Raw genomic sequence first — 25308 nt, 5'->3', positions numbered from 1 at the left:
ACGAAAGTCTTGACTAAAAACAGCTGGCCTAAAAACAATCACTCTTCTATGACATATACATCGATCAAGTGTTTAAACTCCACCATGGGAAATTTTAAAATGTTCAGGAGAGAATTCCAGGACCATGGTGCTAAGTAACTAAAACTATTTCTACCATGACCTGTTCTAATTTTTGGTACTGTTAGAAGTAAATGAGAATAGGACCGTAATTTATATTTATTTACCGACCTGACTACAAAAGAACAGAGATAAAATGGCATTTTACCCAATATGGCCTTATAAATCAGTGTATACCAGTGTTTAAGCCTACGCAAGGTCAATGATGACCAGCCAACAGCGCTGTAGAGATCACAATGATCTCACAATGATGTGTTAGACGTTTTTGATTTGTAATGAACTTGAGGGCTGCATGATCCACTTATCATCAACCCACACACCCAAATATTTGTACACTTTAACTTGCTCTATAGTATGTCCAGCCAATGTAGCAATGACATGATAAGTAACATACCTGGCATTTGAAAACACCATCCATTTTGTTTTACCTGAATTTAGAACCAGCTTTAAATCATACAGATTCTGTTGTATGATGTTAAATGCTCTTTGGGCATTTTCAAAAGCCAAAGATAAACTAATACCACTTGAATAAAGAACAGTATCATCTGCATAAAAATTAACATCCGCTGTTTCAATAAGATCCCCAATGTTGTTGATATACAAAATGAACAACAGTGGGCCCAAAATAGAACCTTCCGCAACACCTGAGCACACCTCTATGGACTCAGATTTACAACCATCCACCATTAAACATTGTGTACGAAATATTAACATGACGACACACGTCTTGATTTCCTTTGTTACAATGGATCAGTGATTGTAAATGACTCAATCAGAAAAACATGATGGTCGTATGCATCTCTGTGTAAGAAGTTCACCCATACCTTTATGATGTATCATTGATGATGTGTCACTGATTAGTTTAGTTATTTATTGACGTGTTTGTGTGTGTTTCCATCCGCAGGTGTTCTTTGCCTCGGTGCGGTCCGGAGGAGCCAGCCAGGTGTACTTTATGACCCTGGGGCGTACCTCTCTGCTCAGCTGGTAGAGAAAGACCATGCCCCCTCTACACTGGAAACCAACCAACCACGTTTTACCCAACGTTCAGTGATGCCAACGGACAAAAGCCAACCATCTCCGTCTTAGCTATGACCTTCGACCCGGAGCATCATGTTATATTGAGGATACATACAACATCCAGATGCTGTCTCCCCAGCCGTGAATACCAGATATGAGAATTGTTCAAAATTAAGTTAATTGATTATAAAACAACAAAAATAAAGGGGGAACGGTTTGCCCCGCTGTGGTGCTCAACTGATTGTGGACACGTCTGTGCGGGGTCGTTGCCCTGAACACCTGTGACCTCTGTGTGTCGTTCCTAGTTACTGACTGTGCTGTGGGCTTGAAGTTTACTAACTACTCTCTGCATCTTCTGCTCGTATTTCAGGAACCCCCCTCCACCCCACCCTTTTCCTTGGCGAGGGAGGAGCAAGGGTGGAGCATACAGTGTTAATGCTACAGTAGTGTATGTAAATGTTTTTCTGTTTGGCGCAATGATTGCTGACTGCAAGGGGGCAGGGGGGGGGGGTTGAAGCTGTCTGTCATGGAGGAGGCGGGAATAGAGAAGTCAAGCAAGGGAGCCAATTTGTTCTATGCCATGATGACAGAAGGTGGAAGGGGCCAAGGCGTTTTACCGTAAATCTGGTAGTATCTGAGAGGACTCAGCTGGACTGTGTGTTGATACAGTTAAGACAGCTACAGTATTTTAATGGGCGGGGTCAAAGAAAAGGGTTTTATCCAGATTCAGACTTCAGACTAGTATTTTTTATTATAAATTCCCTAAAAAAAGTGAAACTATGTGGAGTTAATATTTATTTTACCTTATTTTCTAAAATCACATTTGCACAGTCTCCAGTTTGCTCAACCCACAACACATTGAAGTGTTTTAGGAGTTAGAGCGAGTGGGTGGGTTAGATAAAGGAAACAATGTCTATGTATAATAACATTTAATTTAATCTCATCCATAGTTTCAGTGGTCATGGTAGTGGATCCCTCGGTGATCCGGCTTGGACCATCAGAGGGTCCAGGATGGAGGACATGGTCCGGATGTGAATAGACAGATATAATAAAAGAGAGTGGAGGAGAAGGGTAAGGTGATAGTATAGTATTGTGTGTGTGTGTGTGTGTGTGTGTGTGTGTGTGTGTGTGTGTGTGTGTGTGTGTGTGTGTGTGTGTGTGTGTGTGTGTGTGTGTGTGTGTGTGTGTGTGTGTGTGTGTGTGTGTGTGTGTGTGTGTGTGTGTGTGTGTGTGTGTGTGTGGTTGTAAAGGGGCCAATAGATGAGAGAGGAGGGGTGTTGATGTACGTTTTTGTAGCAGAAAGGTTACACATGGTCAGCACAACTCAATGGACTCCTAGTCAGTGGATGGAACAAAACGGTGTTTTATTGTTCTTTTGATATTTCAGCTTTTTGTTTTTCATTTGTATCTTTTCATGAATGAGGTGCACTAAGTGTCAAGAATGTAGAAAGAAGTATACTGTGTGGTGGTCAAAGGCATGAGACTTTTATTTGTGTTCCTTGTCACAAGTGATTGATTTCGATGTTCAATTTCAAAGTAACACAAGTGAATACTAAATGATGGCGCCTCTATTAAAGATGTTGATTTTCCTTTCACAAACTCAATGTTTTAAAGTGCATCAGAGCTGGAGAGGGAGCAGCTCTGAGTTGAGACGTTGCTAGGTTATAGTAGTTTTCTGTGGGGCCAGTATGCTCACAGTAGCCTAATCAACCTTATTCACCAACAGGGCTTAGTCCTCAGTGTAACTGTAAACAACATGACCACGCTTAGCTAAGTCGTCTTGAGCGCGGTACGTTTGTCCATCGTGTGCAATGTCAGCTTATCAATCAATGGAAGGCAATACAATACAAAACAACTTGTTTCAAATCAGAGGAGAGCAGTCTGGTCACCAGGAGCCAGAGCACCATTGACCTGACCGTTGTGATTCTACAGCTCTCGTCTGAAGGTGTTCATGACGGAAACCCACTTTGGGCTGAATCCTTTTTTTCACTGTTAAAGGTTATAGTCTGTACAGATATGTGAAGAAGACTATTCAATTAACTGCAATATCCCCTGCTACGGCTCTCCCACAACAGTGTATCTAACCTTCGTTGACCATGGTGACCAACAACAACATCAACAACAGGCTATTATCTTGAGGAGGATTTTCCTAGTTTTCCCACAGAACACAACTGTGTTTTAATGGTGGTGATGGATCAAAGCTATTTCACCCAAGGGGACAGACTCTGTACACTGACTATGTGTCCGACAGTGGGTCAATGATCTCTGAGTTGGGTCTTTCTCATACTAACAGTCATGTCATGATGTGTGTAGAACTGTGGGAAAGGTATTGCAAATTACATGTCACAGAATTGTTTCACGAGCCAAATTCTTGAATATGGAAAAAGAAACCAGTTTGAAGAGCGAACCCCAATGCTGTATGTGTGTGTTTAATAGCCTCCCAATGCTGACCCACTATGTCTTTCTGGTTGCATCAAGGCCTTCATTAGTGGCATAAGTTACTTTATTAAGATTATGATTATTGATATTCTTATTAATGGAAAAAAAAATACATTTTTGCAATCTGAAAAGCAGTCGCTTGCTGATTTCACGTTTTAAAAAAAGTGCTAAGATGGCAACATAAAAAAAAAAATATTAAATTACAAAACCACTTCGTTGATCTCACTTGAAGCATTTTGTATTCTTAAATTTTAACTTGGTTAAGAAGCTTAATAATGGTTTCTGTAAGTTTATGTACTCTGCAGTGGTTGAATATTATAATGCTTACGTTAGGTCGAGAAAATTGAAATGTTTACAGAGGCAATGTTTTGTTACACTAATGTGCATCATAATATTTATGTTTGATTCTGAATTTGTTATTTTTTTTTGCTTGTTTTGTATTGAACGTTATTTTAGTCAATAAATCCTAAATGATGCCATTTTTTTCTCTCTCAAATAACCAACTCACAATACAATAAAGAATACACATGCAATATTTAATTTCCCAGATGTTCCCATAACATTAATCCAGCGTTGTGGGGACATTGTAGTGATGTACAGTCCGTTTCCTGCAGGCTTGGATGTCAGTCAGGCTTGGGTGTTTTTCTCCAGTGTTTCTGCCATGCTACTCTAATTTATGTCCTCTCTATGTATGACAGGAAGTCCTGTATTTTCCTGAAGGTTTTTTTTCTTTGAATAAACTAAAGTAATTTAAAGACTTTCTGGAGTATAATTCTCTACATAATTTTCCCAGGTTTGCCTGTTGGTCACCCCTTTGCAGCTATAATAGCCTCCACTCTTCTGGGAAGGCTTTACACTAGATGTTGGAACATTGCTACGGGGACTTGCTTACATTCAGCCACAAGAGCATTAGTGAGGTCAGGCACTGATGTAGGGCGATTGGGCCGGCTCGCAGTCTGCATTCCAATTCATCCCAAAGGTGTTTGATGGGGTTGAGGTCAGGGCTCTGTGCAGGCCAGTCAAGTTCTTCCACACCGATCTCAACAAACCATTTCTGTATGGACCCCACTTTGCATGAGGGCATTGTCATGCTGAAACAGGAAAGGGCTTTCCCCAAACTGCTGCCGCAAAGTTGGAAGCACATAATCGTCTAGAATGTCATTGTATGCTGTAGCGTTAAAATTTCCCTTCACTGGAACTAAGGGGCCTAGCTCGAACCATGAAAAACATCCCCAGACCATTATTCCTCGTCCACCAAACTTTACAGTTAGCACTATGCATTGGGGCAGGTAGCGTTCTCCTGGCATCCGCCAAACTCAGATTCGTCCGTCGGACTGCCAGATGGTGCATTTCACTACACCTGCAATAACATCTACTAAACACGTGTATGTGACCAATAAAATGTGATTTGATTTGAAGCGTGATTCATCCCTCCAGAGAACACATTTCCACTGCTCCAGAGTTCCATGGCGGCGAGCTTTACACCACTCCAGCCAACACTTGGCATTGCGCATGGTGATCTTAGGCTTGTGTGCGGCTGCTCTGCCATGGAAACCCATTTCATGAAGCAGCTCGGGCAACTGTTTGTCTATGGAGATTGCATGGCTGTGTGCTCGATTTTATACACCTGTCAGCAACGGACGTGGCGGACATGGCCAAGTCCACAAATTTCAAGGGGTGTCCAAATACTTTTGTTTAAATAGTGTATGTCCACACAAATCAATGGCCTGGAATTTATATTATGATGGCCTTGTTCATCTAAAGAAATTCTATGTGTTTACTAAACTGTCCATAACTCAACTTCTGCAAGGAAGTGGGTGGAATATACCAGACCTGCACTTAAAGATTTGGTACTAGGGATGGTAGAGCCAGTGTCATGAAGGTCTGTAGCTGTTCTCTAATATACAATATCTATGTTATAAGTATTGTGTAACTGTGTATCTCTTAAGGTTTGTTTGAGGCGAGTGTGTAGGTGGTAGACATGAATCTGGATTGGTGTGTGGGTGTGAAAGCTCAGATGGAAAGGAGAAGTCACGATAATGTCATGTTTCTGAACAGAAAATGTTACTTAACTTTAACTTATGTAAGGTAGCTTTGTCTGTTTCAGAAAAACCATTACGTCTGGAGACGCATCGTCATCCTCTTTCTTTCATATATTATTCCCTCTATATTTTCTCCAACTGCACCCGGTGACCTCATGAATAGGAATAAATAGAGTTGATCTATGACATCACGGTTTCTGGAATATCAGCCCCTGCTCTTCAATAGGATTCAGAGTTAATGTTAGCCGAGTCGTATCAAAACCAATCTAGTTGGAGAGTTCCCAAAACATGCAATGACGCTTAGTCAATGGCCGCTACAAGTCACTGAACCCTACTGCCGTCCTAGAGATGATGCATCACTCCCCATTGTTAACAAATATTTGTTGGAGCAGATGATTGTGCGTGACTACAATACACTGAGTTAGTTGGCACTTAGCATCAGCACAGTGGGGACAGATACTATCTTCCAACATGGTGACTAATATGAGACTAATCTTGGTTAATAGCATGCTTATTACTACAGAATTGAGACATGCAGTGAGTCAGACGCCTAACTACACGTGCTGTCACTCACCTGGTAAGTATCCTGGGGAATTTGATGGGCATATGACACCCAACACCAAGAAAACTAACCGTTTAGTCACATCGTGGACTTGGACGTGGCTGCACACATACTCATGCACACGGACACACACACCCCACAGCTATGGGAGTTCAGTTACAATTGCAGCAATCTACACAGACAGACACAACTGCTTTTCATCCCTTCTGTCTTAATCTTTGCAGTTTGTTAGTGAACTGGATTGCTTAAACTGCTGTTTATTTCCTCAGTGTGACAGTATAACATGCCTGTGTTCTCATAAAGCAAACATGTTTAAACAGCAGATGTCTAAGGGAAGAGGAAAATAACAGATGTAAACAGTTATACCCGATGTCTGTCTACTACTACAAAGCAGTTAATCAAACTGAGATCAACCAATATTGGGTTAAGTTGGAAAATATATAAGAGTACATTTGTACAGTACAAGCCAAACATACCTTATTGTCTTTGTGTATGTTTGTACTCATGTGTGTTAGTGTGTGTGTGGGTTTTTTGTTTTGGAAGTGGTGAGATGTCTTCATCATGAGCTGAGCTGTCCATTTTATTGGGAAACGTCAGAAATTTCTACGCTGGGAGGGAAATCTTTAGAATTTTCCGGAAGCGGCTAGTCTGACTGACAGTCACATATACTGTATATAAGAAGGAACATGTCACACTCAGAGGTCCACTGTGTCTTCTTCACTCTGGTGGTGTGGATTTACTGGAACTGAGCCACTGTCACTACCTCATCACTGGCACCATCATGGTCACCTGGGCAAACGTGAGTACTGATTCTATTCAGTAGTGGAAACTGTGTGAAGTACATAGAGCAAGCTGGGGTTAGTGCTTTAGAATAAGGAACACTTTAGGAACTTTAGAATAAAGAACACTTTAGGAACTTTAGAATAAAGAACACTTTAGGAACTTTAGAATAAGGAACACTTTAGGAACTTTAGAATAAAGAACACTTTAGGAACTTTAGAATAAAGAACACTTTAGGAACTTTAGAATAAAGAACACTTTAGGAACTTTAGAATAAAGAACACTTTAGGAACTTTAGAATAAAGAACACTTTAGGAACTTTAGAATAAGGAACACTTTAGGAACTTTAGAATAAAGAACACTTTAGGAACTTTAGAATAAAGAACACTTTAGGAACTTTAGAATAAAGAACACTTTAGGAACTTTAGAATAAAGAACACTTTAGGAACTTTAGAATAAAGAACACTAGGAACTTTAGAATAAAGAACACTTTAGGAACTTTAGAATAAAGAACACTTTAGGAACTTTAGAATAAAGAACACTTTAGGAACTTTAGAATAAAGAACACTTTAGGAACTTTAGAATAAAGAACACTTTAGGAACTTTAGAATAAAGAACACTTTAGGAGCTTTAGAATAAAGAACACCTGAGGAATTTTAGAATAGGGAATAGTAGGTAGATAGATATTTAATTGTCTTTTGTCAATGCTATACATCAATACTATATTGATTTAAACTTTTAGTTTGTTCTGCTGTTGTTTTTATTAGTGTCGTCAGATATTTGCTGTTAAGACTTGTTTCACTATATTCAATATTTTTACATTACAAGATACACTGAATGTACAAACATTAAATATACTGACCAGGTGAATCCAGGTGAAAGCTATGATCCTTTATTGATGTCACTTCTTAAATCCACTTCAATCAGTGTAGAGGAGGGGGAGGAGACAGGTTAAATAATGATTTTTAAGCCTGGAGACGTATTGTTAATGTGTGGCATTCAGAGGGTGAATGGGCAAGATGAAAGATGTAAGTGCCTTTGAACAGGGTATGGTAGTAGGTGCCAGGCGGACCGGTTTGAGTGTGTCAAGAACTGCAACATTGCTGGGTTTTTCACGCTCAACAGTTTCCTGTGTGTATCAAAAATCGTCCACCACCCAAAGGACATCCAGCCATACTGACACAACTGTGGGAAGCATTGCAGTCAACATGGGCCAGCATCCCTGCGGAATGCTTTCGACACCTTGTAGAGTCCATGCCCCCTACGAATTGAGACTCTTCTAAAGGCAAACTGAATATGAAGGTGTTCGTAATGTTTTGTACACTGTGTATTTATATTAGACCATGTCTACCTGGGTGTAGCTCTAGAATAAATGTATATTACTGATATTATTAGTCTCTCCATGAGAAGCAGAGAGCAGGTACTCTTCTACTAGATCAGCTGACTTCAGAATTACATCAAATCACATTCCTGCTGAACATTTGCTATTATATCATTTACTGAACTGAAACTTTGACAACACACTTTTTTTATAACTTCCAGCAGTATAGATAGATATCGGGTTTTACCCTCGGAGTTCTGTTTTTCATCAGAGCTACCCCTTTGTCAGCGACTTCTGTCTGTGTGGGTGTGTCAAAAAGGATTTTATGTCACATTACTTTTTTAAGAGAAGTGAAAAGTGTCTCTCCTGATCTCAGACACACTCCAACATTACACATTTAGCATGTGATTATAACAACACTCTGGATGCAAGGTCTACACATATGTTATTATTCCTCCAGTATGCCATGGTTATCCTCCATCTGCTCTCGGCATTGTTCATCGCTCGCTCTGCCTGTGGACTACGACTACCTCCGCTACCTATGATAGGTAAGTGTGTGTGTGTATCTGTCTCTCTTTCTCGCTCTCTCTCCCTCTCTCTCACACATTTGCGTCTATATATGAATGTGACTGGTCTATGACTTTTTCCTAAGAATGTACAGTGCCTTCGGAAAGTATTCAGACCCCTTGACCTTTTCCATATTATGTTAGGTTACAGCCTTATTCTAAAATGGATGAGAAAAATAAATGTAATCAACCTACACACATTACCCCTTAATGACAAATCAAAAACAGGTTTTTAGAAATGTTTGCTAATTTATAAAAAAATAAACGGAAATATTACGTTTACATTTTGGCAGCGATTACAGTCTTGAGTCTTCTTGGGTATGACGCTACAAGCTTGGCACACCTGTATTTGGGAAGTTTGTCCCATTCTCTGCAGATCCCCTCAAGCTCTGTGAGGTTGGATGGGGAGGGTTGCTGCACAGTTATTTTCAAGTCTCTCCAGAGATGTTCGATCGGGTTCCAGTCCGGGCTCTGGCTGGGCCACTCAAGGACATTCAGAGACTTGTCCCGAAGCCTCTGGTTGTGTGCTTAGGGTCCTTCGCCCCCAGTCTGAGGTCCTGAGCGTTCAGGTTTTCATCAAGGATCTCTCTGTACTTTGCTCAGTTGATCTTTGTCTCGATCCTGACTAGTCTTCCAGTCCCTGCTGCTGAAAAAAATCCCAAATGCATGATGCTGCCACCACCATGCTGCACCGTAGGGATGATGCCAGGTTTCCTCCAGATGTGACGCTTGGCATTCAGGCCAAAATCTTGGTTTCATCAGACCAGAGAATCTTGTTTCTCATGGTCTGAGAGTCTTTAGGTGCCTTTTGGCAAACTCCAAGCGGGCTGTCATGTGCCTTTTACTGAGGAGTGGCTTCCGTCTGGCCACTCTACCATAAAGGCCTGATTCGTGGAGTGCTGCAGAGATGGTTGTCCTCCTGGAAGTTTCTCTCATCTCCACAGAGGAACTCTAGAGCTTTGTCAGAGTGACCATCGGTTTCTTGGTCAACTCCCTGACCAAGGCCCTTCTCCCCTAATTGCTCAGTTTGGCCGGGCAGCCAGCTCTAGGAAGAGTGTTGGTGGTTCCAAGCTTCTTCCATTTAAGAATGATGGAGGCCACTGTGTTCTTGGTGACCTTAAATGCTGCAGACATGTTTTGGTACCCTTCCCCAGATCTGTGCCTCGACACAATCCTGTCTTGGAGCTCTACGGACAATTCCTTCGACCTCATAGCTTGGTTTTTACTCTGATATGCACTGTCATCTGTGGGACCTTATATAGACAAGTGTGTGCCTTTCCAAATAAGGTCCATTCAATTGAATTTACCACAGATGAACTCCAATGAAGTTGTAGAAACATCTCAAGGATGATCAATGGAAACAAAATGCACATGAGCTCAGTTTCGAGTCTCATAGAAAAGGGTCTGAATACTTATGTAAATAAGGTATTTCTGTTTTTTGTTTTTTTAAATACTACCGTTCAAAAGTTTGGGGTCACTTAGAAATGTCCTTGTCTTTGAAAGGAAAGCACTTTTCTTTTTTTTAAATAACATCGAATTGATCAGAAATACAGTGTAGACATTGTTAATGTTGTAAATGACTATTGTAGCTGGACACGGCAGATTTTTTTATGGAATATCTACATAGGCATACCGTTGCCCATTATCAGCAACCATCACTCCTGTGTTCCAATAGCACGTTGTGTTAGCTAATCCAAGTTTTTCATTTTAAAAGGCTAATTGATCATTAGAAAACCCTTGCAATTATGTTAGCACAGCTGAAAACTGTTGTCTTGATTAAAGAAGCAATTAAAACGGGCCTTCTTTAGACTAGTTGAGTATGTGTAGCATCAGCATTTGTGGGTTCGATTACAGGCTCAAAATGTCCAGAAACAAAGGACGTTCTTCTGAATCTTGTCAGTCTTTTCTTGTTCTGAGAAATGAAGGCTATTCCATGCGAGAAATTGCCAAGAAACTGGAAAAAGTCAAGGGTTCTGAATACTTTCCGAAGGCACTGTATGTATACATTTATTGATTGTAAGTGATGTGTTTCCCCAGATGGCTGTTTCAGGGTGTCTCCAGAGCCGGAGGTGTTCCGTGTGCAGGGTGAAGCGGTGGTCCTAAGCTGCCTTGTGTTCGACAGGGTCCTCTACAAACGATTCTCCCAGGCTAAGGCGGGTTACACCTATGTCATCGCCAAGGGAAATGGGACGGAGGGCATTGACCCTGACGAGGGGAAAGAGGGGCGAGTCCTGCAGCGTGAGCGACAGCTGTGGCTCCTCCCAGCTCGAACTTCTGACTCCGGAGAGTACCCCTGCATCTACAGGTAGATAAATAGTCACAGCCATTTGCATAAGGCTTTCCCTTTAGTTACTTACTTTTACTGCAGTATGTACAGTATGTAAATATGTCTACCTGTCGTATATTGATGTCTGTCAGTTGAACACTTTATTACATTTTGACATGGACAATGTCATGGAATATCTAACATATCCTAAGCACAGGTTGGTTATATCCTGTGGTATCAGTGCTTAATATGTATTGCTTTTTCTTCTGTCATTTTCAGAAATGAGACATTATGTGTAATTGGAAGCATCACTCTACAAGTTTATGAGACCAAGCAAACTGATATTGAGAAGTTGTCTTATCCCATCTCTACACCCGTGGGACGAAATGTGTTAATCAGATGTCCTCATTTAAAAGACTTCAACAGGACTGACGAAATAGAGTGGTATAAGGTGTGTGCCAACAATAGGCTACCTTTATTGCAGTCTTCCTTTATGGTTTGGTTTGTTTTGTAGTTTGTAGTTTGTGCATCTAGCTATGAACCATCTACCTAAAGCATGTCTGGAGTTTTCTTTACTCAACTGTTTCCATTCACACAGGACTCCAGCCCGACAGTGCTTCCTCTTGGCAGTGGGCGCTACCAAAGACAGAGACAAGACGTGATCCTCATCTCAGACGTGAGGCCAGCAGACCAGGGCCTCTACACCTGTCAGCTTAGAGTCCACGTCAACAACCTCCAGTACACAGTCAGCAGGACCATTAACCTCAATGTAAAAGGTGGAATACCATAGCACGACAACAGCTTTATGGCTTTATCTGAGAACCCACTGACTGAATCCTGTGAATACCTCTTCATAGTTGTCCCATCATTTGCTCAATATTTTTAACCCACCATTTTGACAGTTGCTATGCTCCTGACTTATGTGCGGCTGTATTGGTCTACTATGTTTTGTAATGGTGGTGTGTTCTGTGGACCTCTCTCTCCAGTACCTGACCCAGTTCCCTACACTCAGACCACCAGGCCCATCTTTGACCCAGACACAACCCCTACCCCTAACCCTGGTCTCAGCACTGTGGAATGTGAGTGGATCTATCGTTATGCGGCTCAGAAAACAAATGTCAATAACAGGACTTTCTATTTTTGACCAATTCACCTCTTCAAAAGCATAAATAGCTTTTTGGTGTGTGTCACTTTATGTTGTTGATCGTATACTTATGCTTAGGCTAGTGTAGTAGTCTTGGTCCTGGCTTTGTCTAACGCCTGTTTCTTCCCTTTTTTAGCCCCAGCAGTTGTGTCCCCTAAGATTGTGTCCCCTGCCAATGGAACAATCTTTGAAAGTCCATTGGGTTGGTGAAACACATATGCATACTCTGTTTAACTTGAAAACCTATGTTTTGATTTTGGCTTACCTCAGTATTCTAACTGTACCACCTCTATCTAACCACATCCAGGCTCTGTTTTGGAGATATCCTGCCAGGTTTTCACAGGGAGCCAATCAGCGGACGCCACAATGGTCACATGGTTGGTGGACGGCCATTCATTGGATTCGTCCAACCTTGGTGGGCGGGCTCTGTTGAGTCAGAGGAGGTAATACATATTGCATGTGTCTCTTTAATTGTGTACAAATATAATGTGCAAGCAAGCTCAATGAAGATTATTGCTTTGTTACCAGGGTAACCACAGTGGCTGGGGGTTGTTATGTTGAGGTGAATCTGTACATCATTGAGCTGTGTGAGGAGGATACAAGGGCAGAGCTGAAGTGTGTCACTCAAAACCAGGGAGGAAGACAGGAGGTCATTGCACAGTTCAGAGTCGAAGGTAGGCCCATCTCAACTAACATATGATACATGCATTAAACCTGTACATATTGATCATTTTAAACCAGGCAATTTGGGTCCTGGATGTTGATTGACTGAAAGCATGTGGTATATCAGACAATATACCACAGGTATGACACAAAATTACTTGTTTACTGCTCTAATTACGTTGGTAACCAGTTTATATAGCAATAAGGCACCTCAGGAGTTTGTGGTATATGGACAATACGCCACGCACGGCTAATGGCTGTATCCATGCACTCCGCGTTGCGTCGTGCATAAGAACAACCCTTAGCCATGGTATATTGGCCATATACCACACCTCCTCAGACCTTATTTCTTAAATGTACCATTGATTATGTGATTGAAACTCAAAGCAAGCCATGAAATGTGTGTGTGTTTCACTCGCTCTCTCCCTTTCTCAGACCCCAGGTCCACATGGCTGATGATGGGTGTAGCAGGGTCTGTTTGTTTCCTGACTGTGGTCTCCGTCTTCCTTTACCTCCTCCTAAAACCCAGAGGAAAGGCTGACTACTTCCTCGCTCGACAGAACAGCACCTTTAGCTCCACTTTTAGCTCCACATAAACACCTCCCAAGTGATCTCGCTGGCTATTTTTCTGTTGTTTTGTTACACAGTGTATACAAAAGTTGACTTACTTTAAACAGAATGTATACAATGTATTATTGTTATTAAAACATATTTTTTAATGAATATAATAAATAAAATATTTTATTTTTATATGAACATGATCCATTTCTGATAAAGAATAAGGAGCTGAGGTGACAATGACAGAAGGTTCTGGTAGGCTATAAGAGCATTCACTCCTGTTCATCAGTGACCCGTGAACCACAACAGCAATAGTCACACAGGGATTACAAGGTAGTAAGAAGTATCACAAAATTATATTTTAGCATGTAGGCCTACATATGACAATAATTATATTTGTATCATTATTTTTGGTGGAATGAAATGAGACCCCTTCAACCATGTTATGGTTAAGCAATAAGGCCCGAGGGGGTGTGGTATATGACCAATATACCACGGCTAAGGGCTGTTATTTAGCACAACGCAACGCGGAGTGCCAGGACACAGCCCTTAGCCGTGGTATATTGGCCATATATCACAAACCCCAGAGGTGCCTTATTGCTATTATAAACTGGTTACCAACGTAATTACAGCAGTAAAAATACCTGTTTTGTCATACCCATGGTATACGGTCTGATATACCATGGCTGTCAGCCAATCAGCATTCAAGGCTCGAACCACCCAGTTTATTATATACCTTTGCTAAGATACCACTAGATGGTGATACATTACAAGGTGATGAGACTCACACTCAATACATTCTCTGTGTGAAGTCAATCACAAAAGATTCTGACCTGAGTCATGCTGTGGTTAACAGTTGGAGGTCATTTTCTACAGCAAGAAGGAATGGAATGAGATTTACCCTGCTTTCTGTCTATTGTTCTCTCTCCCTCCCTCTGTACTTTTCTATGTGCCTATAGTTTTATAATAGCAATATAACAAATAACACACAGATAGGCGTGTGTCTCCCCTTCTTGGTGGAATCATGCCAGATTCCAAGTCCCTCCCTGCCGTGTTGCACAACACTGCATTCTTTGCTTTTGAGCAGAAAGGTTTCCTAAGATCCAGAGGAAATTGTAACACATTCGCCCAGAAACACCCCCAGACTACAGAAGAACTTCTGTTTGGGAAACAATGTTTTTGGGCATGTCTGATGCTTTTTAAATGTATATTCTTCAATATAGCCTTTAGGTTAAAATTGAAGATGCTGTTTTTACAGTCGTTTACTAGACAAAGTACACGGAGAAACCTGTTTAATAGAAAAGGAATGTGACATGGACTTCAAGCTGTTCGGATAAGGCGTGGAACCAGAACTAAACTTCAGGTATGCAAACTTTTCCGCTCTGTATCAGGCGGATAGGGAGGGATACCGTGGCACAGATCAGTCAATATGTCACTCTCTTTTCTGGTGGTGTTACATAGTGTGTCCATGTATAGTGTTTTCAATGTATTTGTGTAGTATCTTATCTGTGGTTGGTTGAAATTGTTTGTGTTGGTTTTATAACATTTAGGTTGGACTATTTCCCTTGAGGACAGCAATGCTATGTAAAAATCAAACCAAAATGAGGGAAGAGAATGAGGGAAAATTGGTGGATGCATTTCCCCCCACCCATGTACTTACCACAGTGTGTGTGTGTTAACCGGAGCGACACCGGGGAACCCAAGAACAGACTCAGATGAGGAAACAGGGATGACATTTATTGTTACACAGAGAGATATGGAGTGCAGATCCGGGGAAGCTCGGATGTGTTGGAGAAAAACCAGATGTGGAGACTGAGGTGGAGTTGGCTGAGTAGAACAGGGTAAACAGATCCTGATGGGAATCCAAGGTAGAGGTGGTGAGTAAAATCCAGAGCAAGGTAGTTGGGTGGTGAGATGTGGAACAGGAGACAAGACCCAGAGACAGAGCGGTAACTGCAATGAGAGGATAAACGGTGTCAGGCAGGGAAACAGGCACAGCAGAGAGACAGGATCTTGAGTAATCATAAATGGCTAGAATAATAACTGACTGAGCAGAGATTACGATCTGGCAGAGTGGAAGTGGCAGGACTGAGTATTAGTAGAGGTCTTGATTATGGAACGAGTTGCAGCTGGAAGGGATTTGCTCTGACTCCAGCACACCCGTCTCCACACACAGAGAGACAGAGACAGAGAAGTGTGTACTGGGGGAGTAACTGCAGGTTAAGAAGACACCGGATGAACACCAGAGGGCGTAGCTGGAGCGGATGTGACAGTACCCCCCCCCCCCCCCCCCCACGGGCACCACCTGGCGCACGACCCGGCTTGTCTGGGTGTGAGGTATGAAAATCCTGTACGAGGGATCCAGAATGTGACGACGGGGCACCCGGCTGCGCTCCTCAGGCCCATATCCCTCCCAGTCCACCAGACACTGGCAACCGGAATCACAACGGCGCACATTCAAAAGCCGCCGGACGGTGTAGGCAGGATGGTTGTCGATGAGCTGAGAGGGTGGAGGAGCAGCTGCAGGAGGACAGTGGACTGGAGCAGACTGGTTTAATTAAGGACACATGGAAGGTGGGGTAAATTTTGAGAGAGTCTGGGAGTTTCAGATGCACCGCAGAGGGGTTTATGACACGAACAATGTCAATGGGGCCAATGAAACGGGGAGCTAGTTTTTTGGAAACGACTTTCAAGGGCAAGTCCTTAGATGAAAGCCATACCCTTTGGCCTGGAGTGTAGACTGGGGCTGAAGCACGACGACAGTTAGCTTGGGATTGGTTTCTGGCGGAGGAACGAAGAAGAGTAGCCCGGGCCCTCCTCCAGGTGCAATGACAATGGCGCATGTGGTCCTGGACTGAGGGCACCGCTACATCAACCTCTTGGGCAGGGAACAAGGAAGGTTGGTAACCCAGAGCACACTCAAAGGGTGATATACCTGATGAGGGTGTTGTGGGCATATTCCAGCTAGGGTAGCTGAGCACTCCAGGAGGAAGGGTTAGCCGAAGTCACACAGCTTAGGGCAGTTTCCAACTCCTGGTTGGCCTGCTCGTTCTAGCCGTTGGTCTGGGGGTGATATCCAGACGAAAGGCTAACATTAATACCCAGAGCTGTGTAGAAGGCTCTCCATACCTGGGATGTAAACTGGGGTCCTCTGTCAGAAACGATGTCAATAGGGATGCCATGCAGCCGCAAAACATGGAATACCAGCAGGTCCGCAGTTTTCCGGGAGGAAGGAAGCTTGGAGAGGGGAATGAAGTGAGCAGCTTTGGAAAATCGGTCAACAATAGTTACCATTCGATGGGGGAAGGCCATTGACAAAGTCCAGAGCTATATGTGACCGGGGCGACTGGGTATGGGAAGAGGGCAAAGCAGACCAGATGTAGGTTTGGTGGAGGTTTTGTTCTGGGCACAGACCGAGCAGGCTGAGATTAATTCCCAAGCATCTTTATCCAAGGTGGGCCACCAAAATCCCTGACGCAGAAAGGCGACAGTCCGGTTCATGCCAGGGTGACAGGTGAGGTGAGTAGAATGGGCCCATTGAAGAACATCAGAACGAACTGAATCTGGCACAAACATAGCCTTACAAGGACCCTTTCTAGGATCAGGCTGGTTCAGCTGAGCCTGACGAACACAGGACTCAACCTCCCAGAAGACAGCAGCAACGATGCAGGAGGAAGGCATAATGGTTTCTGGCTCGGAACCTGTGTTGTCAGCGGTGAACTGATGGGAGAGGGCGTCAGGGTTGGTATTCTTAGATCCGGGGTGATAAGTGAGTGTGAAGTTGAATCTTCCAAAAAACAATGTCCACCTGGCCTGCGGAGAGTTCAGACGTTTGGCGGTCTGGATGTAGGCTAGATTTTTGTGATCCGTCCACACAATGAAGGGAAGAACCATACCCTCTAACCAGTGATGCCACTCCTCAAGAGCCAACTTAACAGCCAGAAGTTCCCGGTTACCTATGTCAAAATTTCTCTCTGCAGGGGAGAGCTTGTGGGACAAGAAGGCACAAGGATGGAGCTTCTGATCCAAGGGAGAACATTGAGACAGGACTACACCTACTCCGTTGTCGGAAGCGTCCACCTCAAGGACAAACTGGAGTTCTGGGTCTGGCTGGGTAAGGATTGGAGCAGAAGTGAAGCGGTGCTTGAGTTCCTGGAACGCTGCCTCTGCTTCAGGGGACCAGTGGAATGGAGTGGAAGTGGAGGTAAAAGGAGCTGCCAAACGACTGTAGTCACGGATGAACTGTCTATAAAAATTGGCAAACCCCAGGAAACGCTGTAACTGCTTCAGATTAGCGGGTACAGGCCACTCTGTGACTGCCCTAACCTTGGCAGGGTCCGTTCGTAGCTGTCCTTGAGCAATAATGTAACCCAAGAAGGACACAGGAAACATGAAACTCACATTTCTCCGCCTTAACAAACAAACAGCTTATTCTTCAACAGCCTTTGGAGAACTTGGTGGACGTGTTGCTTGTGAGCCTCAAGGCCCTTCGAAAAAATAAGAATGTCATCCACATAGACAAAAACAAAATCGCCCAATGACATCCCTCAGGACATCATTAACCAGGCTCTGAAAAACAGCAGGGGCGTTAGTGAGACCAAAAGGCATGACCAAATAATCTGAATGTCCAAGTGACGTGTTGAACGCCGTTATCCACTCGTCCCCTTCTCTAATGCAGACAAGGTGGTAAGCATTCCGGAGGTCCAGTTTAGTAAACACTGTGGCCCCATGGAGGGGGGCAAAAGCAGCACTGATGAGAGGCAAGGGATACTTGTTCCTGACAGTGATACTATTCAACCCACGGAAGTCTATGCATGGCCTCAGTGACCCATCTTTTTTGTTAACCTGTCTAGCCCAGGCGTTCCGCTAGCGGAACTCCTCCCACATTCCACTGAAAAGGCAGAGCGCGAAATTCAAAATATATTTTTTAGAAATATTTAACTTTCACACATTAACAAGTCCAATACAGCTAATGAAAGATACACATCTTGTGAATCCAGCCAACATGTCCGATTTTTTAAATGTTTTACAGGGAAAACACAATATATATTTATGTTAGCTCACCAACAAATAGAAAAAAGCACAGACATTTTTCACAGCACAGGTAGCATGCACAAAATCAACCAAACTAACCTAGAACAAACCAAAGAAACCAAGAAACAACTTCATCAGATGACAGTCTTATAACATGTTATACAATAAATCTATGTTTTGTTCGAAAAATGTGCATATTTCAGGTATAAATCATAGTTTACATTGCGGCTACAATCAGAAATTGCACCGAAAGCAGCCAGAATAATTACAGACACCAACGTGACATACCGAAATACTCATCATAAAACATTTCTGAAAAATACATGGTGTATAGCAAATGAAAGACAAAGATCTTGTGAATACAGCCAATATTTCCGATTTCTTAAGTGTTTTACAGCGAAAACACAATATAGCATTATATTAGCTTACTACAATAGCCTACCACACTACCGCATTCATTCATCAAGGCACGTTAGCGATAGCAATAGGCACGTTAGCGTTAGCGAATAAACCAGCAAAAGATATTAAATTTCACTAACCTTCATAAACCTTCCTCAGATGACAGTCCTATAACATCAGGTTATACATACACTTATGTTTTGTTCGAAAATGTGCATATTTAGAGCTGAAATCCGTGGTTATACAACGTAGCATAACGTAGCATAACGTGCTAACGTAGCATCTTTTTCCCAGAATGTGCGGATATTTCTATTAGACTCTCACCTATTCTGACCAAATAGCTATTCATAAACATTACAAAAAAATATATGTTGTATAGGAAACGATAGATCCATTAGTTCTTAATGCAATCGCAGTGTTAGAATTCTAAAAATATCTTCATTACGACATAAGACTTAGTTATGGTAAGGGAATAACCAAAACCTGAGCGCAAAGCTACTAGTACACAGTTCGACAGATATATATGAAATAGCATCACAAAATGGTTCCTACTTTTGCTGATCTTCTATCAGAATGTTGTACAAGGGGTCCTTTGTCCAGAACCGTCTTTGTTTGGATTCAGAACGTTCTTTTTCCCTCTTGAATTAGCAAGCACACTGGCCATGCGGCGCTAAGCTCTCCAACGTCAACAAAGTCAAACAACGCAACACGCCTAACGTCCCGAATAAATTTCAATAATCTAATGAAACTATATTGAAAAAACATACTTTAGGATGATATTGTAACATGTATCAAATAAAATCAAAGCCGGAGATCATATTCGCCCATAACGACAGCTTTCCAGTAGGCAATAACAGGTCCCAACACGCGCCTCGCAGAAAACAGAAAATGGGGGACACGTTGTTCCAAGAGGGCTTATTCAACGTCAGACAGAGATAATCAACTCATTTTTCCTCTCACTTCCTCTTGACATCCGGGTGAAGGTGTATGACGTGCACGTATAGTCATACGTATCATGCCCATTTATAGGCAGTCACTTGAACAGAACATAGATTTCAGACTTTCCACTTCCTGGTCACAAAGTGTGCTGCCAAATGAGTTCTGTTTTACCCACAGACAAAATTCAAACGGTTTTAGAAACTAGAGAGTGTTTTCTATCCAATAGTAATAATAATATGCATATTGTACGAGCAAGAATTGAGTACGAGGCCGTTTAAATTGGGCACGTTTTTCCCCAAAAGTGAAAACAGCACCCCCAAAGAAAAACCCAGCTCCCACTGGAGAGGAAGGCCTGACATGTCCGACAGCCAGGGAGTCCTGGATGTATTCTTCCATGGCCTGTTGCTCGGGGCGAGAGAGGTTAAACAACCTGCTACTAGGAAGAGGAGCTCCAGGCTGAAGCTCAATAGCACAGTCGTACGGCCGATGAGGCAGCAGAGATGGGGTGTGGTGCTTACTGAATACAGGAGCTAGACCGTGATACTCAGGAGGAACAGAAGACAGGTCTGGAGGTTGAGGAATGGACTGGGGTGCAGACAAGGCAGGTGGAAGGGCAGAATGTAGACAATTGGAATGACAAAATGTACTCCAAGTAGTTACCCTCCCAGTGGATCAGTCAATCTGTGGGTTGTGTAGTTTTAACCATGGATGACCCAGAACCAGGGGAGTAAGGACTGTTGATTATGTGGAAACTGATCTTTCCAGAGAGACGCAGGATAACAGCAACAGTTCTCTCCAAAACCCGGAAGAGTAGCTTTCCATTGAGAGCGTTGGCATCCAGAGGTGAAGCGAGTGAAACTGTGTCCAAAACCAACTGATTAACAACCCCTCGGTCCAGAAAGCTCTCGTCAGCGCCTGAATCGATGAGCGCTGACAGAGGAAAATCCTGGCTCTGCCACACAAGGTTGGCCTCAAGCAGGGGTCTGGGAGATGATGGGCAGGAGATTTGGCTCAACAGTATATCCCCCACTACTGCTGAGCCCCCTCTTTTGCTGGACACAGAGAACAAGTGGAGACCAGGTGACCAACCTGGCCACAATAGACCGCTCCTAGTACTGAAACGCCGCTGCCTCTCCTCTGGAGATAGACGGGTCCGGCCGAGCTGCATGGGTTCAGGGTTAGAACATGTCTGGAGATGTGATGCAGTCTGATAAAGAGAGCAAGGCACTGAAGCAGATGTTATGGGACATGCAACCCTACCTCCCCTCTCCCTCCAACGCTCACGGAGACAGTTGTCAATGTGGATAGTCAGAGAAATGAGAAATTATATACCGAGCCCTCCGCATTGTTTCACGATTTTGGAGGCACACGGTGCTGCTGTATGGAGCTCGAATTGGTCTCTGCATGCCTCCAGAGGCTCCACAATTGAGTCACACCCTCCCTAAGGAGCCTCCGACCACATTTTCGGATCAGGCATAAATTGGCTTTGAGTATTCACACTTCTGAGTCAATACATGTTAGAATCACCTTTGGCAGCGATTACAGCTGTCAGTCTTTCTGGGTAAGTCTCTAAAAGCTTTGCACACCTGGATTGTACAATATTTTCACAGTATTCATTTTTAAATTCTTCAAGCTCTGTTAAGTTGGTTGTTGATCATTGCTAGACAGCCATTTTCAAGTCTTGCAATAGTTTTTCAAGAAGATTTAAGTCAAAACTGTAACTAGGCCACTCATGAACATTCAATGTCGTCTTGGTAAGCAACTCCACTGTATATTTGGCCTTTTGTTTGTTTTAGGTTATTGTCCTGCTGAGATTTGCAATCATCTTCCAGTTGGAAAGCAGACTGAGCCAGGTTTTCCTCTAGGATTTTGCCTGAGCTTAACTATATTCCTTTTTTTTTTTTTTTTTTTTTTTTCACTTTTACCTCCTTTTCCTCCCTAATTTAATGATATCCAATTGGTAGTTACAGTCTTGTCTCATCGCTGCAACTCCCCTACGGACTCGGGAGATGCGAAAGTGGAGAGCCATGCATCCTCTGAAACACAACCCTGCCAAGCCACACTGCTTCTTGACACATTGCTTGCTTAACCCGAAAACCAGTTGCACCAATGTGTCGGAGGAAACACCATCCAGCTGGCGACTGAAGTCAGCTTGCAGACGCCCGGCCCACCACAAGGAGTCGCTAGAGTGAGATGGGACAAGGAAATCCCAGCCGGCCAAACCCTCCCCTAACCCAGACATGCTGAGCCAATTGTGCGCCGCCTCATGGGTCTCCCGGTCACGGCCAGCTGTGACACAGCCTGGGATCGAACGTGAGTCTGTAGTGACGCCTTTAGACCGCTGCGCCACTCGGGAGGCCTATTCCTTTTCTTTTTATCCTAAAAGAACTCCCTAGTCCTTGTCGATGACAAGCATACCCATAACATGATGAAACTACCACCATGCTTGAAAATATGAAGAGTGGTATTTTTATTCTGTACAGGCTTCCTTCTTTTCACTCTGTCATTTAGGTTAGTATTGTGGAGTAACTACAATGTTGTTGATCCATTCTCAGTTTTCTATCACAGCCATTAAACTCTGTAATTCATGGTGAAATCCCTTAGTGGTTTCCTTCCTCTACAGCAACTGAGTTAGGAAGGACTGGGTGTATTGTAGTGATTGGGTATATTGGTACACCATCCAAAGTGAAATTAATAACTTCACCATGTTCAAAAGGATATTCAATGTCTACTTTAATGTCTAACAATAGGTTCCCTTCTTTGCGAGGCACTGGAAAACCTCCCTGGTCTTTGTGGTTGAATCTGTGTTTGACGTTCACTGCTCGACTGAGGGTCCTTACAGATGATTGTATGTGTGGGGTACCAGTGATGTAAAGTACTCAAGTAAAAATACTTTTAAGTACTACTTAACTATTTTTTGGGGGTATCTGTACTTTACTTAACTATTTATATTTTTGATTACTTTTTCTTTTACTCCACTACATTTCTAAAGAAAATAATGTACTTTTTACTCCTTACATTTTCCCTGACACCCAAAGTACTCATTACATTTTGAATGCTTAGCAGAACAGGCAAATGGTCTAATTCACGCACTTATCAAGAGAACATCCCTGGTCATCCCTACTGCCTCTGATCTGGCATCCTCAATAAACACAAATGCTTCGTTTGTAAATTATGTCTGAGTGTTGAACTGTGACCCTGGCTATCTGTACATTTAAAAAACAAGAAAATGGTGTTGTCCGGTTTGCTTAATATAAGATATTTTAAATTATTTATACTTTTACTTTTGATACTTAAGTACATATAAACCAAATACTTTTAGACTTTTACTCAAGTAGTATTTTACTGGGTGACTTTTACTTTTACTTGAGTAATTTTCTTTTAAGGTATCTTTACTTTTACTCAAGTATGAAAATTGGGTACTTTTTCCACCACTGTGGGGTACAGAGATGAGGTAGTCATTCAAAAATGATCTTAAACACTATTATTGCCACAGTGAGTCCATGCAAATTATTATGTGACCTGTTAGGCAAATCTTTACTCCTGAACTTATTTAGGCTTGCCATAACAAAGAGGTTGAATAGTTATTGACTCAAGATATTTCAGCTTTCCATTTTTTTATACATTTGTAAAGATGTCTAAAAACATGATTCACTTTGACATTATGGGGTATTGTGTGTAGGCCAGTGACCTAAATCTCAGTTTAATCCATTTTAAATTCAGGCTGTATGTAACACAACAAAATGTGGAAAAAGTCCAGGGGTGTGAATACTTTCTGAAGGCACTGTAACCCACAGCATACTGTAATTATTAAACTTCACCATGCTTAAAGAGATATTCAATGTCTGATTTGTTATTGTTACCCATCTACCAATCACTGCCCTTCTTTATGAGGCTTTCGAAAAGCTCCCTGGTCTTTGCAGTTGAATCTGTGCTTGAAATTCAATACTTGACTGAGAGGCCTTAGAGATGTTGTATGTCAACCCCTATTATTTCACACAGAGTGAGTCCATGTAATTTATTATGTGATTTGTTGAGCCAAATTTGACTCCTGAACTAATTTAGGCTTGACAAAGGGGCTGAATAGTTATGCAATGACTATATTTTAGTTATGAATTTTGTAGATTTATTTTTTATTTTTTAAATATTCCACTTTGACATTATAGAGTATTTTGTATAGATTGACAAAAAAAATGACAATTAAATACAGTTTTGTCCCACTTTGTGATCCAAGGGGTCTGAATAGTTTTGCAAGGCACTAAGAGTAAAACGTTATGGATTTTAAAATGGTCCAGCAGCTATGTCATAAGGCTCACCTGGCTACCAAGAGGCAACTCCACGGTTGGGCCACTTGTGGTCACTCAACTGCACTAGCTTTTTACCTAGTCCCCAGCATGCAGCTCTGCCTAGAGGCCCTCTAATGGTTCAAAATTAATTTGTAGTCCATGTGATGCAGCTACTGTGTTATCATTGGTTGAGCTTCATCCCAGGACCTCCTGCTGAGGTCGAGTCAGGCTTCCTCTCTAGGCTGGACTCCTAAAGAGAACACACTCTTTTGCAACCGGTCCTGTGTGGATCCCTGCAGTGTGGATAGGTGAGGACATTCACATTGTTTTTGTGACTGAAGCGTCATATGTAAAAAAAGAATGCTACTAAATTATCCTGCATAGGTTAACTAGTGATAACTACAGAATATAACTTGAACCATTTGTTTCTTGCAAGATTAATATTCTTTAAGATTTCAGGATTTGAGGAACTCCCTCATGATGTTGTAACTCTTACCACAAACGGCACGCTTCCTGTTGTCATTATTTTGCTTGGAGAGCATTGTTCAGAAGGCGTGGACACCCTCCACAAATTAATTTTTCAATCAGGCATTTGTGCTCTGTGTGCAAGTGACAGAAATATTAGCCTTATCTTACCATGTGCTTTGCTATAGTGCTAAGAATGTGTTAGTGGTTGCTAGTTTGTGCTTTGTATGTTCATGGAGTAAGAAGCATGGGCCATGCACGTGTTCCATGCACTCGTGCAAAGTTGTGGCCTTGTTTGATGATCTGATGAGCAACCTGCTAAAACCTGCTTTAACTGTCAACCCCAGGAGTGGAATTTCTGGAATTGTCTAGTGGTGTGTGTGGTTGACATAGGAGTATAGTGTTGACTAGGATTCAATCAGTTAGTTTACTTTTTTGTTGTATCTTTTGCAACGTGTTGATGTTCTTCTTGATGTTGTTTTGTGAGTTGTGTTTTTTCTTGTTTTGTAGTCTGCTCTGCTTTCCCCCCAGACTAAATCTGCTCATTGTTTTAGTCAATCACATCTCTAACGTAATTTATCAGATTTATTGTGAGATGTCAGATATGCGTAATTATATTAAGCCAGTGTGGGAGAGAAATCTCCATTCACTTTCACCTCTGCCAGATCTGGTGATCATCCACTAATGAAATGATTATAACTGTACTCGTC

General features: G+C 42.3%; 3 protein-coding genes across 6 annotated transcripts in view; all 3 read left to right on the top strand.

Moving 5' to 3' along the window:
* Positions 1 to 2294, top strand: part of map4k4 (mitogen-activated protein kinase kinase kinase kinase 4) — a 96567-nt gene extending 94273 nt beyond the window's left edge. For both annotated transcript variants that reach the window (XM_039006989.1, XM_039006988.1), the window contains exon 31: positions 1022 to 2294. In XM_039006989.1, the coding sequence (XP_038862917.1) occupies positions 1022 to 1105 (84 nt within the window). In that variant the 3' untranslated portion in view covers positions 1106 to 2294. The remainder of the gene's footprint in view (positions 1 to 1021) is intronic.
* Positions 2295 to 6864: 4570 nt separating this feature from the next.
* Positions 6865 to 13673, top strand: LOC120058369 (interleukin-1 receptor type 2). Its single transcript, XM_039006987.1, has 10 exons — positions 6865 to 6976; positions 8739 to 8826; positions 10882 to 11149; positions 11390 to 11561; positions 11709 to 11886; positions 12097 to 12189; positions 12391 to 12456; positions 12562 to 12697; positions 12783 to 12928; positions 13353 to 13673. The coding sequence occupies exons 1-10, from the start codon at positions 6959 to 6961 to the stop codon at positions 13511 to 13513; spliced, it is 1326 nt and encodes a 441-aa protein (XP_038862915.1). The 5' UTR covers positions 6865 to 6958; the 3' UTR covers positions 13514 to 13673.
* Positions 13674 to 14813: 1140 nt separating this feature from the next.
* The window catches only part of LOC120058368 (interleukin-1 receptor type 1-like), a 36104-nt gene continuing 25609 nt past the window's right edge, over positions 14814 to 25308 (top strand). For 2 of the 3 annotated variants that reach the window (XM_039006985.1, XM_039006983.1), the window contains exon 1: positions 24343 to 24441. The gene's annotated coding sequence lies outside the window, so the exon portion shown is untranslated. Of the gene's footprint in view, positions 14839 to 24342; positions 24442 to 25308 lie in introns of those variants that run through there. The other variant, XM_039006984.1, reaches the window with a different exon arrangement.

This window comes from Salvelinus namaycush, chromosome 13, assembly GCF_016432855.1.
Source record: "Salvelinus namaycush isolate Seneca chromosome 13, SaNama_1.0, whole genome shotgun sequence".
NCBI lineage: Eukaryota > Metazoa > Chordata > Actinopteri > Salmoniformes > Salmonidae > Salvelinus > Salvelinus namaycush.
The sequence above is the reverse complement of the archived record's forward strand: the minus strand, read 5'-3'. Positions and strand labels throughout refer to the sequence as shown.

What these genes read in the sequence shown, in the direction of transcription:
- LOC120058369 (XM_039006987.1), top strand. An exon ending in GAGTACCCCTGCATCTACAG is followed by an intron (nt 11,150 to 11,389) that starts GTAGATAAATAG and finishes TGTCATTTTCAG; the next exon opens with AAATGAGACATTATGTGTAA. An exon ending in AATCTTTGAAAGTCCATTGG is followed by an intron (nt 12,457 to 12,561) that starts GTTGGTGAAACA and finishes AACCACATCCAG; the next exon opens with GCTCTGTTTTGGAGATATCC.